The 19734-nt window shown below is 42.4% G+C and overlaps 1 protein-coding gene across 1 annotated transcript in view; it reads left to right on the top strand.

The window, feature by feature from the left end:
* Positions 1-19734, top strand: part of GRK4 (G protein-coupled receptor kinase 4) — a 116400-nt gene that overhangs the window by 40899 nt on the left and 55767 nt on the right. The window contains exons 4-6 of the mRNA XM_058301345.2: positions 5043-5155; positions 8150-8227; positions 18683-18786. Coding sequence (XP_058157328.2) covers positions 5043-5155; positions 8150-8227; positions 18683-18786 — 295 coding nt within the window. The remainder of the gene's footprint in view (positions 1-5042; positions 5156-8149; positions 8228-18682; positions 18787-19734) is intronic.

Below are 19734 nucleotides of genomic sequence, written 5' to 3'. Positions count from 1 at the left end.
CTATATTCCTGATTTCTGTTGAGTTTGAGAGAAATCATGAATCAAATACCTGATCTCCTCAGCAGAAGGTTGGCCAGCCATACCCTTAGCCTTCTCTCAGGATCACACTTTCCAAACAGTGAATCTTGTAATATTATTTTCTTTTGCAACCTAAATAGGTTGAGAATTTTCCAAACCATCATATGCTATTTCTTTTTGCTCAATATTTCCTTCCTTAGTTTATCTCTTTCCTCTCACAGTTTACTATAAATAACTAAAAATAAACAGACACAAAAAATGGGCTGCCCCTTGAACGTTTAGCTTGGAAATCTCCTCAATAAATATCCAAGTTCATTGCTGACAACAAACTTTCTACTTTCTGCACAGCTATAGAACACAATTCAGCGGTGTTTTCTGGCACTGTGCAGCCAGGCTCCCTTTCCTCCCATCTCCATACCATGTTCTCCGTGGCCCCCCGAGCCTTCGCCAGCATGGTGTTTAACAACCCTGTTTTTACTAACAGCCTGTTCAAGGCAGTCTGCTTTCTGTCATGCACCTCAAAATTCTTTTAGCCTTCTACCCATTACTTAATTCCAAAGCCACTTCCACATTCATAGGTGTTTTTCACAGCAGTGCCTCACTTCCTGGAACCAAAACGTGGATTAATTTTTTGTGACTGCCATAACAAATTACCGTAAAGTTGGTCACTTAAACAACAGAAAGGTATCTTCTCATACAGGTCAGGAGGCCATAAGACTGAGGTCAGAATCCCTGGGCTGAGAGCGTGGTGGTGGCAGGGCTGTGCACCCCAGAGGCTCGAGGGAGAGTCAGGCCTTGCCTCTCCTGGCTTCCCACGACTGTCAGGTTCCTTGTTGGTGACCGAATTGCTCCGCCTTTAAGGCCAGCCTCTTCAACTTCAAATCCCTTTGTGCTCCTCCTTCAAAAAAAAAAAAGATAATTTGGCCTTTGGGATCTATTGTCTATATCTCAATATTTCTCTCATATTTTCCATTGTTTGTATCTTGTGATGTGTTTTAGAGATTTCCTCTTCTCTGTTGTCCAGATCAACAGCCACGGTTTTAGGCATGCACAAAGTATTTATATTTAGTCTATCCCCCAATATTGTTTTTTTTTTAAAGATTTATTTTTTATTTCTTCCCCCACCCCCATTCTCCCCGTTGTCTGCTCTCTGTGTCCATTCACTGTGTGTTTTCTGTGTCTGCTTGTGTTCTCATTGGATGGCTCCAGGGACCCATCCTGGGACCTTCTGGAGTGGGAGAGAGGCAATTACTCTCTTGCACCCCAGCTCCCCTGTTCTACTACATCTTATTTTCTCTCCTCTGTGTCTCTTGTTGCGTCATCTTGCTGCACCAGCTCTCTGCGTTGGCTGGCACTACTGCATGGGACAACATTCCCATGCAGGGTGGCACTCCTGCACGAGACTGCATTCCTAAGTGGCCGGCACTCTGTGTGGGCCAGCTCGCCTTGTGGGCCAGCTTGCCCTCACCAGGAGGCCCTGGGAATCGAACCCTGGACCTCCCATACAGTAGATAGGAGCCCAATTGGTTGAGCCACATCCATTTCCAATGTTTTTTCATTAATTATACTTTTAATTTCAGAGAACTCTTTCTTATTCTCTGTTTCTTCTTCCTACAGGTTCTTTTTGTTGTATGGTTGTAACAGACTCTTAAATCTCTTAGAGGATGCTCATTAGAGTTTTAAAAGATACATTTTCTGTTTCCTGAATTCCCTTTATCTCCTAGTTCAGAGTTTTCTGTTGTTCATGGTCTTTTCCAAGTGCTTAGAGATCTGAGGCTGTTCATTCTCATTTATACCAAGGACACATTTGTTATTGTAGGTGGCCACGCTCTGTCCTCGTGCCTGCACCATCTCTTCTCCTGGTACCCCCCATCCGACTGGGGTTCTGGTGGGTGGGAGTGCTGATGTCCAGGCGTGCAGCCCGTGGAACTGCTTTATGACTGCCCTCTATCTCTGAAACTGGGCTCTGCCCCTCTCTCCTTCCCTCCCAGATTCACTCGAGGCAGATGCCCAGCCTCTTTAAAGAGCAGGGTGTGGCCTTGGCCTGCCGTGCTCCTCGGGAATTGGGGAGGGTCTGAGCTGTTCCTTCAGCATGCCAGCCCATCACCTTTCCAGACGATCTTCATCATCTGACCCCAGAGGCATCCTTCACTCTGTTTTCAGAGTTAGGGTTTCATTCTTTGTATGTCGTGTTGTTTGGGTTTTCTTTGAATGCGCTGTCATTTCAGTAAGAATGTAGGAGAGAAGGTGGGCAGACCTGTGTGCTCAGTGTGCCATCTTTACCTGAACTGGGAGCATTTGTGAACCTTTGATTTAGTGAGGAAAGGGTTAAAAAGTCTCAGCTTTTTGAGAAATAGTCTTTTGACCAGCTTGTGTCACTTGTTCCATAAATGTAATTAATGAGTATTCCTAAAATAAAATGTAGTGTTAAAATTGGACTAGATTGTAGAATTTTTGGAAAAGTGGTGCGGGTTTTTTTTTTTAAGATTTATTTGGTTATTTCTCCCCCACCCCCTCATCATTTGTGCTTGCTGTCTTCTCTGTGTCTGTTTGCTGTGTGTTCTTCTGTGTCTGCTTCTCTTCTCTTTAGGCAGCACCAGGAACTGATCCTGGGACCTTCTGGAGTGGAAGAGAAGCACTCAGTCTCTTGCGCCACCTCAGCATCCCGGTCTGCTACGTCTCTTACTGTTTCTCTCTGTATCTCTTTTTGTTGCATCATCTTGCTGTGCCAGCTCTCCATGCAAGTTAGCACTACAGCATGGGCCAGCTCTCTGCTCAGGCCAGCTCGCCTTCACCAGGATACTCTGGGAATTGAACCCTGGATCTCCTACATGGTAGACGGGAGCTCAGTTGCTTGAGCCACATCCACTGCCCTGCTGATGTTTTTTTAAACAAGTAATTGTGCACTAGCCACCCAAAATGTTTATATCCTTGCCTATTCTTTTCCATGAGTAAACTCAGTGATCCCAAACAGGCCTGTTTAGTGTCCTAGAATTACCATGTTGTTAGTAAACCTTTAATTGAGGAATTTGTTATGGATTGCTTCCTTTTCATGAATTTCATTTTAATTCTCAGTTTTAGGTTCACTCTGGAGGAGCCTGAAAACAGTTTTGTTCATTTCAAGTGTAGTGTTACAGCAAAGAGAGCAACTGATCTTCTTGCTGAAGTTTAAATGAACCTATTTGGGGCACAAGATCTTTGTTTTATATCCTTCTTGACAAATATTAGTGCCGTCTTCTCAAAACAATAACAATGTTTGGGGTAAGATGTATGATACCATATTATCCTACTGAAAAGAAAAAAATCAAGAGTAGTTTAAAATAACCATATGCAATGTTTAAAACTTTTCTAAAGTATAGAAAGCTAGCAAAATGGGAAGGAATTTTACTTTAAAAATCTAATTAAATACATCCCCGTAGACTATTTTATAGACATGCACTTTGTGCCAAACATGTAGTGGGGGTGGTGCAGTTGAGTGAGAGGACAGGCCCAATCTGTTTTCTGCTCCTTTCTTCCTTTGTTGTGATTTCGATTTTTCAGTATTTTCTTTTGGAGGTGAGCAGGGCCATTTTAAGTGAAGCTTTAAACAACTTTATCACTTCTTTTCAGCTTTCTTTGATTCTGTCTGTGTATTTTAAATGTTCACAATAACCTAGTCTAAACTAGTAAACAAAACAGTGGTTACGGGAAACGGACTTGGCCCAGTGGTTAGGGCATCCGTCTACCACATGGGAGGTCCGCGGTTCAAACCCTGGGCCTCCTTGACCCGTGTGGAGCTGGCCATGTGCAGTGCTGATGCACGCAAGTAGTGCCCTGCCACGCAGGGGTGTCCCTTGCGTAGGGGAGCCACACGCGCAAGGAGTGCGCCCTGTAAGGAGAGCCGCCTAGCGTGAAAGAAAGTGCAGACTGCCCAGGAATGGCGCCACCCACACTTCCCGTGCCGCTGACGACAACAGAAGCGGACAAAAGAAACAAGACGCAGCAAATAGACACAGAGAACAGACAACCCGGGGAGGGGGGGAATTAAATAAATAAATAAATCTTAATAATAATAATAATAATATGGCAGGAAGTAGACTTGGCCCAGTGGTTAGGGCGCTATCTACCACATGGGAGGTCCGCGGTTCAAACCCCGGGTCTCCTTGACCTGTGTGGAGCTGGCCCATGCACAGTGCTGATGCGCACGCAAGGAGTGCCATGCCACGCAGGGGTGCCCCCTGCGTAAGGGAGCCCCATGCGCAAGGAGTGTGCCCTGTAAGGAGAGTCGCCCAATGCGAAAGTAAGTGCAGCCTGCCCAAGAATGGCACCGCCCACATGGAGAGCTGACACAACAAGATGATGCAACAAAATGAAACACAGATTCCCGTGCCGCTGACAACAACAGAGGCAGACAAACAAGACGACGCAGCAAATAGACACAGAGAACAGACAACCGGGGTGGGGGGGAAGGGAAGGGAAAAAAAAGATGAATTCCTAAAAAAAAAAAAAAGAAAAAATCTGGCAATGGGAAGTGGATGTGGCTCAAGCAATTGAGCTCCCATCTACCATATGAGAGGTCCAGGGTTCAATACACAGGGCCTCCTGGTGAAGGCAAGCTGGCCATGTGGCAAGCTGGCCTATGCAGAGTGCTGCCCCGGGCAGGAGTGCTGGCCCACGTGGAGAGCTGGTGCAGCAAGATGACGTAACAAAAAGAGACACAGAGGAGAGACAATAAGAGACACAGCAGGCCAGGTTGCTGAGGTGGCACAAGAGAATGATCGCCTCTCACTCCAGAAGGTCCCAGGATCGTTCCTGGAGCCACCTAATGAGAATACAACAGATGCAGAAGAGCACACAGTGAATGGACACAGAGAGCAGACAGTGGAGGAAGGGGGGAAAATAAATAAATGAATCTTTTAAAAATATATAAATAAATAGTATGGCAAATACTTTTTACTTTTATTCTATAAACTGAAAGCAATAAGGTTCAGAAAGGCATTTTGTAGAGTGTAACGATATTATTTATTTCTTATCCCTTTTCTCAGAAAAGGATTATAACAGTCTTTGTGAAAAACAGCCTATAGGAAGACTTCTCTTCAGACAATTCTGTGATACAAAACTTGACCTAAAGAGGTGCATTGACTTCTTGGATGCAGTGGTAAGCAATTTATCTCCATGTTGAAATGTCCAATCTCATGTTTTTAAATAGTTAAAAATTAGACCTTGGCAGTGTTTGCATGTCATATTACCTGCTCAGTTACGGAAATCCCTTTAGTGTAAAGTGGTAGTTCATACAGAATTTGATCTCACGTGTAGGAGAATTACATATACTTACTGAATAACTTTGAAATGTGATGCTTTAATTTTTTAGATTGAATGACTGATGAAGACAGTATACTTGTTCAGCTGCCTTCATAGTATCCTTCCTATGTTCAATTGGCAAACACTGTACTTAAAATACTTTGAACCAGATATATATAGAAGGAATAAAGTTAGTGTAAGAAGAATGATCATGTTAAATGGAATTTACTATACTTCATGAAATTTCCAATGTTCTTCTTTATCCTGTTTGAGATTTTCTGTTATTTCCTTATTTGTAAATATTTTGTTTTTCTAACTTTTTATGGATAACTCTGGCAAGCCTATAAGTTTCAAAACTATGAAATTCAGAGAGTCTAACAATAGAAAATTGGTGGCATTTAACAGAAAAGCTCATTTAATTATTTGTAGCAAAGTTCTGAAGCTTCTCTTCTCTGCTTAGGCCTCTGCTAATCAAACCAGTAAATATGTTTCAAGTATTTATTATATGTAGAGTACAGTGTTATATTAAGTCTTTTATTCCTTTTTCACCCCACTACATCCACTCCCCAGTATTGAGGCGCAGTCTTGACTATGTTTTTGTTTGCTTCCTGCTCCCTGGGACACCCAGGTCCTATACCTGTTCTTTTGGTACTATTACTAGAATCAAACAAGGCTCTATTTAAGATAGGCTTCTGACTCAGTGGGACATGCTTACCCAATTCTAGGGGGTAGATTGTAGACATGAATTTTAATTTAGTTGGCTGTATTTGCCAAGCTGCTATGTTAAATACTTAAATATTTTAAATACTTAGGACTCAACAATTCTTTTGATTCTCAAGTGGGCTTAAATCTTCTGATATTAACAGCAGGGCTGAGGCTTCCCTGAAGAAGAAATTCTGCCTGTAGACAGCAGGTTCAGCCTGCGCCTGAGGATTCCAGCCTGCTCTTTGGGTCAGCCCTGCCCTAGGGATTTCAGATTTGCCTAGCCAGCCCCCACAATCACATAAGCCAATTCCTGGCAATAATTTTGCTCTCTCTGGTTCTGCTTCTTTTGTTGACCCATGCCTGATACAGATGCCATTAATTTATTCAACAAACACTGAAGAGGGCACTGGGCAAACAACCACACCAGGTGTTTGGAGCAGGAATGAATGGGATGCAGTCTCACCATTCTAGAAGCTCAGTAGACTCACAGTCATCTGTTCCAGATAGTCTAAATAGCAAGTGCTGCACAGGCATGACCAGGCTGTTGCTTATGAACCCACATGACCACTGTCAAAATAACAAAAACTTGGTGTCACTGCAGTCAGTTTGACTGTTACCTAATAACTAGTAGGTAACTTGACAATATCAGAAGATTTAAACCCAAAATAAAGTTTCGACAATGCAGTTCTGCCACTTGAGAATCAAAAGAATTGTCAAGCCCTAAATTTCTAAAATGTAGCAACTTGGCAAATATAACCAACTAAATTAATTAATTCCATCAGCTGATAATGTACTTTAATCACATACCTTCACATCAACACCTAGATTAGTGTTTGATTGAATAACTGGAAGTTGGAGTCTGCCAAGTTGTCATATCAAAAGACCATCACAGCATCAGACTGCTTTCTCTTCCGTTAACTGCATTCCATACAGAAGTCCCAGAGCTTAAATGTGGAGATGCTTTAAGTGAACATTCCCCGAGTGACTAGTTCTGGTCAGTGGATGCCCTTGAACACGGAACGTGAAGCTGGTCCTTACTAGCTCATCAGCCCAGAGGTTGAGGAACGCCCCCTGTGCCTGGCCTGGGAAGGGTGCAGAATGAAATATGCTGTTGGATTCCTACCGTTGCAAGTATCTTTGAGTACTTTCAATGTGTTCAGTCGATGAGCTTATTTTGGCCTCCATTTCTTTACTCTTCTCTAACTGCTGTCTGGCCTTTGGCCTCACTACTCTGGAAAGACCTCCTAATTACAGAGTCCAGAGGCTTCATTTGAGGCCTCGTCCTGCTTGACTCACCATGTCTCTGATGTGGCTGACAAGCCCCTTCTGGAAATTCTCTGGTCCAGGCTTTTGCGACTTTGCCATAACATTCTGATAGGGTTTCAGTCGTTCACTATTTGCTGTCATTCATTTGTTAATCGAGTCATTATTGAACACTTATGATGCATTAGACATCTTTTTCTTGAGGCACTGAAAATGCAGGCTTGTTTAGATTTTCCAATTCCTCTGTTGCCCACATCTTTCTCCATGGATGCTTCTGTGTTAAGAGAACAAAAACCTAGTTTGCTCAAAGCAGAAGTAACAGGCGTATAAAAAATTAAATTTGATAGGTTGGCTGTGGGAGCAGGGTCCTCTTTCCCTTTTTCTCTTGATTTCTCAGGACTAGTGCTAGTTCTCCAAGTGTTCATTGAAAACTAGTGGTTTAATATTACCTGTAAAGCCATCACAATATTTTCCACTAATAAAATGAATCTTGGAAAATAGAAGTAAATACAACTAAACCCTTTGTCATGCTATCTCTAAAATGTTGCTGCTTATAACAGTCCAAGCTGTTTATTTTATTCCATTTTATTTAGCCACATTTAATGGCTGAGGATATAATATGTCATAGAGAGTATTATGGAAAGCATTGATTTACTACATTATTAACCTCTTATGTGTGTGTATTATCTCTGTTGTTTCAGTTAATCTCCTTTTTTTCTCATATCCCTTATTTCCCAATGGAGAGGTTTAGATACTTGAGCAGTAAATCTGTTCTCTAGTTCTTAGGGTATCAAATCAGTTCTGTAAGACAGAGAATTTAAGACATCATGAAGGCAGTGAAGAAACCAAACCCATTGTTTTTCCTTCCTCTCTCTCTACTTAGGACGAATATGTAGTGGCCGCTGATGAGGACCAAAGAGGTTTCGGACTGATGATCTTAGAAACATTCTTCAATAGCAGGGTGTGTTTTCTTCTTCAGAGATAAATATTTGTAAATAACTTAGTTAAATAGAGCACATAGCCATTTTCCCTTTGTGGGATAATATACAAACAATATGTTAAAAGCTTTAGTTTTATATTAATGTTCCTCTTCTGCATTTTCCTTTGATTCAGTGAGGAAATTAACAATTAAATCTCTTAGAAAATTGATCTAAGCATTTAAAAGTTGGTAACAGGGAAATGGACTTTGGCCCAGTGGTTAGGGCGTCCGTCTACCATATGGGAGGTCCGAGGTTCAAACCCCGGGCCTCCTTGACCCGTGTGGAGCTGGCCATGCGCAGTGCTGATGCGCGCAAGGAGTGCCCTGCCACGCAGGGTGTCCCCCGCGTGGGGGAGCCCCACGCGCAAGGAGTGCGCCTGTGAGGAAAGCCGCCCAGTGTGAAAAGAAAGAGCAGCCTGCCCAGGAATGGCGCCACCCACACTTCCCAGTGCCGCTGACGACAACAGAAGCAGACAAAGAAACAAGACGCAGCAAATAGACACCAAGAACAGACAACCAGGGGAGGGGGGGAAATTAAATAAATAAATAAATCTTTAAAAAAAAAAAAAAGTTGGTAACAGACAATAGAATTAGAGAATTTTATTTCCCTCTCTTGAACTAATGTGGCATTTTTCTTTGAAGCTGTGACTGTCCTTGGTTTCTGTGCTCTTTAACTCTCCAGCTTCTTGCAGTTTAGTGTGTCCTTGTTTTCCTTCAAATGCCTTCCTGTGAATAGGCCATCAGAATTCCCAGACAGCGAAATGAGTGGAGAGCACCTTCTCTGGGCCCAGCGGAACAGAACCGCAGTGGCTGCTGCTCTGAGCACCCAGCATGTTATCAGTTCAAAACAAACCCCTGGGGTAGTGGCTATTTTGATATTTCTTTTCTTGTGATAGTCTGAAAAACAGTGAAGTGACTTACTTAGAGAATGGTGTGGTGAGGACAAGTAAAAAATATTCAGATTTTGAGCTGAGCAAGCTGGAAATACAGAGCCTTCCAGTTAGGGGAGCCTCTTTGATATAAAAGGTAAAGTAAGTGCCAGAGGGAAAGGCCAGTGGAAATATCCAGCAGACCCAAAAATACACCCAGCTGGTGGATGGCAAAGGTGTGATTAAGACTCAAATGCAGGGAAGTGGACTTGGCCCGGTAGATAGGGCATCCGTCTACCATACGGGAGGTCCACAGTTCAAACCCCAGGCATCCTTGACCCGTGTGCAGCTGGCCCGTGTGCAGTGCTGATGCGCTCAAGGAGTGCCCTGCCATGCAGGAGTGTCCCCACGTAGGGGAGCCCCACATGCAAGGAGTGCGCCCCGTAAGGAGAGCCACCCAACGCAAAAGAAGGTGCAGCCTGCCCAGGAATGGTGCCGCACACACATAGAGCTAACACAACAAGATGACACAACAAAAAGAAGCACAGATTCCCATGCCGCTGACAACAGAAGTGGACAAAAAGAACAACACGCAGCAAATGGACACAGAGAACAGGCAACTGGGGCGGGGGTGGGGGGGAAGGGGAGAAAAATAAATTTAAAAAAAAGACTCAAATGCATTTTGACCCCAAGCCTGTTTCTCCTCTACCACCAAACCTCAATACATCCCCCATAGATTACTCTTTTCAAACTTACCTGTAGTAGCATCTCTTCCCCTCCCCTCCCTTCCTTTCTAGATTCCACAGCCACATTCTTCCTCTTTTCCATGTAGATTGCCCTGCCCTGTACCCTACTAAAAACAAAAAAAAAATTCATGTTATCATTATACTTTTTCTTATCTTATTATAAAAATCACCAACAACAAAACTCTTGCTTTTACATACCAAAAAGGGATCTCCCTTGATGTCGCTTACTTAAATTTCAATAAGTTAAACCTAGAGTTATCATATGACCTAGCATTTCCACTCGTAGGTATATATACCCAGGAGAATTTAAAACAGGTGTTCAAACAAAAACTTGTACACTAGGTCCATACTAGCATTATTCATAATAGCCAAACAGTGGAGACAGTGTGAAAGTCCATTCACAGATAAATGGATATGTAAAATGTGGTATACCCATACAATAGAATATTACTCAACCAAACACACATGTAGTGAAGTATGATTCGTGCTACAACATGGATGAACCTTGAAAAGATTGTGCTAAACGAATGAAGCCAGACATAAGAGGCCACATATTATATGATACTATTTACATGAAATGTCCTGTATAGGCAAATCTATAGAGACAGAAAGCAGACTGGTGGTTGCCCTAGGGGGAGGGGAAGTTGAGGAGTGACTGCTAATGGGTGTGGGGTTTCTTTTAGGAGTGATAAAAATGTACTGAAACTAGGTAGTGATTATGGCAGTTTGAAATTCTTTTATGAATCCCAAAAAGAGAAAGATTATGTTTGTGAACTAATCCATTCTGGTGGGTATGAGACCCTTTCGATTGAAATACATCAGTGGTTAGGGCGTCCGTCTACCATATGGGAGGTCCGCGGTTCAAACCCCGGGCCTCCTTGACCCGTGTGGAGCTGGCCATGCGCAGTGCTGATGCGCGCAAGGAGTGCTGTGCCACGCAGGGGTGTCCCCCGCGTGGGGGAGCCCCACACGCAAGGAGTGCGCCCGTGAGGAAAGCCGCCCAGCGTGAAAAGAAAGAGCAGCCTGCCCAGGAATGGCGCCGCCCACACTTCCCGTGCTGCTGACGACAACAGAAGCAGACAAAGAAACAAGACGCAGCAAATAGACACCAAGAACAGACAACCAGGGGAAGGGGGGAATTAAATAAATAAATCTTAAAAAAAAAAAAAAAAAAGAAATACCTCAGTGAGGCATGACTGAAGTTGAGTCTCTGCCCTCTTGCCGGGTCTGATATAAATGGAGACACAAAGAGAAAAAGGGAGTTCTGCCATATTTGATCCAGCCATGTGAGAGAGAGAGAAAGCTGCCGTATTGATCCTGCAATGTGAAGTTCACTCACAGCTGAGTTCCAGGAGAGACAGTCCAAGAGGCTCAAAGAGTTGAGGCCCAGGGTGAGACAAGCCATATGGCTGATAACTCACAGCTTGGGAAGAAAGCAGAGCACCTGAGACTGAGCGAGGAGGCCTGAAAAGAGATAAGCTCTGTGTCTGGTTGCCCACAGCTGGGCTCTGGGAGACAGTAGATTCTGGAGGGTAAGGCAGGGATCTCAGCAGAGATCTGCAGCCATCTTGATATGCCACATGGCCAGACAGTAGAATCAACAGTAGCTGACTTTGGTGAGAGAGTGTCTCTGATGGTGCCTTGATTTGGACTTTTCATGGCCTTGGAACTGTAAGCTTTTACCCCATATAAACCCCCTTTATAAGCCAACCCATTTCTGGTACTTTGCATTGGCAACTCTTTGGCAAACTAAAAGAGTGGTGATGATTGCACAACTCTTGTGCACTTTTATTATTTTTTATTTTTTTAATTTAAAAAAATTTTTGTTTTCTTCTTTATTTTCTTTTAAACGTTACATTAAAAAAATATGAGGTCCCCATATACCCCCCACCCCACCCACCCCACCCCTCCCACATCACCAACCTCTTCCATCATCGCGGCCCATCCACTGCACCTGGCGAATACCTTCTGGAGCGCCGCTGCTCCCCATGGACAGTGGTCCACATCGTAGTCCACACTCTCCTGCGGTCCACCCAGTGGGACACGGCAGGACACACAACATGCAGCATCCGTCCCTGCAGCACCACCCAGGGCAACTCCAAATCCTGAAAATGCCCCCACTCTTGTGTACTTTTAAAGAATGAATTTTATAATATGTGGATTATATCTCAAAGAAAATACCATGAAATACAGAGATAAGCCACCAAGAGCAAGAGTCACAGAAGCAACAAAGCAAATGTAGACTCCCAAAATCTTTAGATACTAGCATATCTGGAGATAATATAAAATAACTACATGTAAAATATTTACTAAATAAAAGGTATTGAAAAAATGAGAACTATTTTAATAAAAACAGATGGGGAAGCAGATGTGGCTCAAGCAGGTGGGCACAGACCGACCACATGGAAGGTCCCAGGTTCAGTTCCCAGTGCCTACTAAAGAAAACAAGCAAGACAGCGAGCTGACGCAACAGGCTGGTGTGGCAAGCTGACGCAACAAGACGGCACAACAAGATGACACAACCAAGAGACGCAACAAGAAAACACAATGAGAGACAGCAAGCCAGGAGCAGAGGTAGCTCAAGCAATTAGGCCCCTCTTTCCCACATGGGAGGTCCCAGGTTTGTTTCCCAGTGCCTCCTAAAAAGAAGTCGAGCAGACACAGAAAGCACACAATGAATAGACACAGAAAACAGACAGTGGGCGCTAACAATGAAGCGAGGTGAGAAATAAAATGTATCTTTAAAAAAACTGGAGCAGTTGTAGCTCAAGTGGTTGAGCACCTGCTTCCCATGTAGGAGATCCCATGTTTGAGCCCCAATATCTCCTAAAAACAACAAACAAACAAAAAACCAACTCTCATTAGGGAGTGGATGTAGCTCAGTGATTGAGCACTGCTTCTCATGTGTGAGGTCCTGGGTTTAATCCCTGGTACCTCAAAAAAAAAAGTATAGCCTAGAAGAGTTTTTTAAAAAACAAACTTGTTGAAATGGGTTGGATTCCCTGTCCCATGGAATGAATGGCCTGAAATGCCTAATGATAATTATAAAGCCTTAATTTAAAAAAAATTATACATCACTGAACAGCCAGTTAGTGAACTGTAAGGAAGATCTGAAGAAATTTCGCAGTTTGCAGTTGAATAAAACAAGGAGAAGGAAAATACAAAGAGACCAAAAAAACATGGAAGATAGAAGGAAAAGCTTTAACCAGAGAATAGAAAGACTACAGAAGTAATGTTTCAAAAGATAGTGGCTGAGAATTTTCCAGATTTGGTGATAGAAGGGAATCCACAGATAACTGGAGAAACAACACATTCTAAGTAGGATAAGGAAAAAAATTCCATATTAGTTACTTGGTGGTAAAACTACCAGCCAGCAAGGAAACCGGACCTCAAACCTATAGCTGCAAGAAGCCAGATTCTGCCAAAAACTGGAGTGAGACCCAGACCTCTGACCTATAGATCTGTGAGATAATAAATGGGTGCTGTTTTAAGCCACTACAATTGTGATAATTTGTTATTCAATAATAGTACAAAATTGCTGGTAGAAAATAAGTCAGTCTAAAATTGTGTACCCAGAAGTACTATTTTATTTTTCAGGAGGTACCGGGGATTGAACCCAGGACCTTGTTCATGGGAAGAAGGCACACAACCACTGAGCTATATCCGCTCCCCAGAAGTACTATTTCTAAGAACAAGAGCAAAACAAAGTAATTTTTCAGACAAATCAAAGTTGAAAAAAAGTTACCACCTGATTTACACTGATTCTAGGGGATAGGTATACTTCAGAAAGAAGAAAAATTATCTCAGGAAGATCTGAGATGCCAAAAAGAATTGTGAAAAAAAGAAATAAGTAAACAGACAAAGCAAACACTGGCTGTATAAAACAACAATGATATCTGTTTGTGGTGTTGAAGCTATATAAGATAGAACCATAGAATTAGACAACCAAACCGTAACATCAGGTCTGATATATCAGAGGCGATTCTAGGGACCTTATATAGTTTTGGGGGAACATTCATATGTTGATTAACTTTAGTGTTCAGATAAATTACATGTGCTAAAATTTCTTGAGTAATCACTGAAGGTAGCAAATAGAGTACAATATATGACTTAAGTCTGTAAAGGGGAAAGAAACTGAATAAGGGAGGGAGAATCCTGAATGGAGGGTGGGAAAAATTAGACAAAGCAGGGGTGGTAGACATAAATCCAAATATGAATTCAAAGAAAGATGGAAAATTGTTGGGTTGAATTTTAAAAAATCACATATATGCTCTTTATTAGAGATATACATAAAACATAGAAGCTGAAAAACATGGAAAGCTGGAAGTGAAAGTATGGAAGAAAAAAAATAGAAAAATGTCAGAAGATTTAGAATATCTCTTAATATCACAGAAAAAAGACTTTAAAACAAATAGCATTATTTGGAATTAAGAAGATCAATACATTACAAAGAAAGGCTCCATTTATTAGAATATGGCAATTCTGAACTTGAATGTACCTAATAAATTGCCTCAAAGGGTGCAAGTGGGGGTTGGGAGCCTTTCTTCCCTGCAGTCAGATCTCAGCCTCTCCTCACCCCTTGCCCTTCCAGGCTCAAGGTGAACAGTTGTGTTTTCCAGAGATGGTAAAACCCAAGATCTTGAGGGCGGGACCTTAATATTGAAATGTAGGCCTCTCTCCAAGCTGAACTCAGCATATAAATGCATTACCTTCCACACAGTATGGGGCATGACACCTGGGGATGAGCCTCCTTGGCACTGAGGGATTGCAGACCAAGCATCAACTAGCAGTGCAACTGGAAAAAGACATTGGCCAAAAGGGGCAAAGGGTAAAGACAAATGAGTTTATATGGCTATGAGACTTCAAAGTGAGTCGGGAGGTCATTCCAAAGGTTACGCTTTTGCACATCTCAGCAGGATCTCGTTGACTGCCAAGGTAAATATTGCCTCAAATAGCAGGGCTCCCCAAGAACCCTAGAAACATTCAGATACTATAGGTGGGCAGACAGCTCAAGAGTTTGGTGCCCAGTCAGTGGGCCCTACTTGGGAAATTATGCTTCCCAGTGTAACAGAGTTGGACTTAGTTGTGGTTTCCCTACACATGGCTCTTCTGCCCCTTCTATATGAACCTACAGTTATTGCTACAGTTGATAGGTGTATGCCCAAGAGACTTAAATATTTGGGCTGTCTGTGTGCCACCTGGGCCCTGAATCTCAACAGAATTGCAGAGTTCATTGGACTCGCCCAGGACAACTAACAAGGAAATAATGATGGACAATGACCATTCCAAGGAACAGAGAGAGTCTGCAACTGCAAGCAAGAAAGTCCTATCCCTCTGCTCCATGGGATCTAAGCCACCTCTCAATTAGAGGTGGAGTGAGTATCACCATCCCAGAATCCTCAGGACTGGGAAATGAAGGATGGACTAGAATGGATTGACTGGCATTCTAATATATACTTCCTGGGATTCTAGCAATGGAAGAACTTTTATCATTGATATAGAGTCAGTGGCCACTGGGGTTTCTCAGAGGAGGGAAAGGGAAAAACAGGTTTGGGGACTTGGGAATTATCCTGAATGACTTTGCAATGACAGATACAAGTCATTATATAACTGATCATAACTTACAAAATTGTGTGGGAGAGAGTGTAAACTACAATGTAAACTATGATGCATGCTTAGTGGCAGTGCTCCAAAATGTGTTCATCAATTGTAATAAATGTACCACACTAATGAAGGATGTTGTCAATGTGGGAAAATGTGGGAGGGATTGGGAGCAGGGCCTATGGGAATCTCTTATTTTTTTATGTAACATATGTAATCTAAGTATCTTTTAAAAGAATTAAAAAGTATATTAAAAATATATATACTGGAATGTGAAAAATTATGTGAAACTTTCCCAGGTGTAATGATGAGGCACCAGGACTCTACTGAGCCGCCCTCTTCCCCAGCAAGCCCACCCATGCCATGGCAGGCACTGCAGCCTACACATGAGCAGGGAGCGGATGCTGCCTCTTGGTAAAAGACCAAAACTAAGAGACAAAAGGACGCATGGAAGAAAGGACACCATGTAGAGAGGTGGAAACCTCAATAGCGTCATGAGAGTGGCCTCACACCTGGGGACAAGTGCTGGGAGCTGTACAGGAGCTATGGAGAGGAAGCAGAAGCCAGGGCTGATGGGAAGATGATGATGACATCCCCCAGGAAGCAGAGCAGAAGAGGCAGAGGGGTAGGAAGTAGGAAAAGAAAGATGAGGAGGGAGACCCAGTCCAGGAGTTCAGTATTCAATTAACAGGCACTTCAAAAAGAGCAAATTCTCAACCAATAAATACAGGGGCATTTTCCCCAGAATGGAAGATCCCAGAGCACCCAGCCCAATGGCCAAAGTAGAACCATTCCAAGGCTGATCATTGTGACATTTCAGAATAACCAGGACAAGGAGAAGATCCTGAAAGCCTCCAGGGCAGGAGGGCAGGAGGGGAGAGGCTTATACAAAGACTCTACGCTTCTTGCATGGCTCTTTCTCAACAGCACTGACCACCTTCTAACAGATTCTGTCACAGCAGGCATTGAGAATGTCTGTTTGCTCTCTCCTTCACTAAAATGTCAGCGCCCTGAAGGCCAGGGTTTTGGTTTGTTTTATTTGCTGGGATTGCCAGAACACCTAGGACAGAGCTCAGCACTAGCCCAAATGTTAGATGAATAACATTGAGAGCAAATACTTCTCATGCACACATTTCCTGCTTACAGCTTGCCACACCTCCCTTCCCTGGCCAGGCCTGGCCTTACCGCTCTTCTCACCGAGGACTAGAAGCACTGTGATTTCTTTCTGTGGGAATAAATGTCTAGTAATATAAAAGTTTTCTACAATATTAAAAATCGGGATCTCTATTTTGAGTCAATCGTTAAATGGTCTTAAAATCAACCTGATGTTCAGTTTCAAAACATTGACAACTTTGGAGGAGAAAATAGGGCTATTGAAAGGATGCAAGTAAAACTGTTTCTTAAAAATAAGTATTTTTGAGATATTTTTAGACTTTAATTGCTTTGTCTTCTGTGAAAATGTGTCTTCTTGTCTGCTGACTCGTCTGCTTGAAGTGGTACATATTTATTGAATGAATTTCATTTCTGAAATGGTGAAATGAGGATCATTGTGACCTTGCCCAAGACCTGGAAGCCGAGCTCCCAGTTATTGCTGTGGGTGCACTGGTGTGTTTGTAACTTTTCAGAGCATCTTTCCTTCTCCTTCGGGGTTGTGAGGTTAAAGGAGGTAATATATATAAAATGCCTTCCATGTTTTAGGGAAGTGACTGTGGTTCAATCGATTGGGCTCCCATCTAAAATTTGGGAGGCCCTGGGTTTTTGTCCCGGGGCCTCCTTGTGAAAGCAGGCTTGCCCAACCATGGAGAGCCACCTGGCCCGCAAACGCCACAGAGAGCCGACTCAGCAAGGTGACACAACAAAAAGGGAGACAAGTAAAAACACAGAGGAGTGCACAACGGATGGACACAGAGAGTAGACAACAAGCAAGCTGCAAAGGGGGTAGAAATAAATACAGACACACAGAAGAAGGCACGGTGAATGGACACAGAAGAACAGGCAGCAAGCAAATCCTCAAGGGGGGGAATAAAAAAAAAGCATTCCATGTTTTAGATAACTTAAATGGTAGCTATTAATCTTTATTTTTTTATTTTATTTTTTTTTAAGATTTATTTCTTTCTCTCCCCTTCCCCTCCCCCCGAGTTGTCTGTTCCCTGTGTCCATTTGCTATGTGTTCTTCTTTGTCCACTTCTGTTGTCAGCGGCATGGGAATCTGTGTTTCTTTTTGTTTGGAATCTGTGTTTCTTTTTGTTGCGTCATCTTGTTGTATCAGCTCTCCGTGTGTGGCACCATTTTCTTTCGTGCTGTGCGGCTCTCCTTATGGGGCGCACTCCTTGCGCATGGGGCTCTCCTACGTGGGGGACACCCCTTCGTGGCAGGGCACTCCTCACGTGTATCAGCACTGTGCATGGGCCAGCTGCACATGGGTCAAGGAGGCCCAGGGTTTGAACTGTGGACCTCCCATGTGGTAGACAGACACCCTATCCTTTGGGCTAAGTCCGCTTCCCTGTTAATCTTTAATAATTATAGCAATATCATTTTTTAAATGCTTTTGTGTTTTCTTATTTTCATATATTTTTTCTTAGTATTTCAACTTCTTTGATGAAATAGCTGCTTGATATGTGGAAGACACAGGCATAGCTCTCTCCCATTCAGAAATCTACCTGGAATTGGGAAGTGAACTGGGCCCAATACTCTGGCTGAGGGCTAAAGCAAATGGAAAACTGGCCTCTAGGAATTCTGTTGGTGGAAATGTAACATGGTAGAGCCTTTTTGAAGGGCACTTTGCCAGTTAGTCTGTGTTAGCATTTAAAGCACACATATTCTTTGAGGTAGTAATTTTATTTCTAGGAATCTATCGTATAAAAACACAAGTGTACAAAGAGTTTTATGGCAGCAGTTCTTGGGAACTGGAATGTTTAGCGGGAGCAGATAAACCCCTACTCAGGTGAGCCATGCAATCGTGAAAGAAAATGTGGCACAGACTTACAGAATTCTACATATATTTTATACCATTTGTATGACAATAAAGAAACTATAAATTTTCTAAGGGTTTGCATGTGTTTTTATACGTAGAGAAAGGTCTGAAAAGATAGACAACATGCTGTGAATCCTTCACATATACTTTATATTTGAATTTTTTTACAGTAAGCATTGCACTTTGTTAATGATTAGTACATTACAGAATCACTAATTGTTATATGTTTGGTTTGTGCTGTGTTAAGAGAAGTGAAGCCGATTTACCAGAAATACCTCATGATGTTTTGAGGAAATGTAAAAACAGCCTGGAGAAGAGACCTTCCAAAGAAATCTTTGAGGAATGCAGTAGGTAAGTAGTTTCTCCCTGGCCCTGCACGTAAATCTATGGCTAAACCTGAGGTTTCTCTGCATAAGACAAGTTCTTAATAGAGTACTTTCCAAATTAAAATGATGGTTTTCACCAGAAAAACATAAACAAAGACTAATGACAACACATACACAAGTGGCATACTGAACAGTTGCATTATTGAGACCCTTTATCTTAAAATCCCTTTGCTGGCTCTGGGCCTTCTTTGCTCACCCTTCTAAAAATGCTTGTGTCTAGGATGGGTTTATTTCCCAGGATCGTGCAGTGTGGCAAGATTTGTTATTTTGATGTAAAGCATTTTGAGAAGCACTGATAAGTCAATTATAGTCACTAACCTTATCGTTTTATACTGAGTATGAAATATATAATTGAAATAAGTTGGTATTTTTGTTCTTTCATGGAAAAAGTTTACCTTTATAAAGATGATTTGACTAAGACGATGGTATCAGAACCCTCAAACTGGTTCAAAACTAGGCTGCTTGGGCAGCTTTCCGCATGCTCTTTAGAGAAAGGGGGTTATTGGGGAAGCTCCTGGAGCGCTTTCTTCCCCTCAGCAATGCCAGGAGGGGCTGGCTAGACCGCCTCGAGGATGGCGGTCAGTTCCAAAGTTGTATCTAGCAGCAGTTTCAAACCTATTGGCCCTTTTCCTCTCCTCAAAATTATTGAGGACACAAAGGGCTTTTGTTTATGTGGATCATCCTTCTAAAACAGAAGACATACATAATTCTGTTTTTTGTCGTAGCAATGATATCACACATTTTGTGGCCTCTGGAAAACTCCACTGTACACTCATGAAACAATGAGATTTTTAAAATGGCACATAGCACTTTAGTATTATTAGAAGTACAGTTTTATTATTGTAAATAATAAACATTAGTCCTGTAACATTAGTCAATCCAAGAATATACGAATAATCTTTTTTTTGAAATG

This window comes from Dasypus novemcinctus, chromosome 1 (assembly GCF_030445035.2).
Source record: "Dasypus novemcinctus isolate mDasNov1 chromosome 1, mDasNov1.1.hap2, whole genome shotgun sequence".
NCBI lineage: Eukaryota > Metazoa > Chordata > Mammalia > Cingulata > Dasypodidae > Dasypus > Dasypus novemcinctus.
Note: the sequence above shows the minus strand (reverse complement) of the source record. Positions and strands in the feature narration are given on the sequence as shown.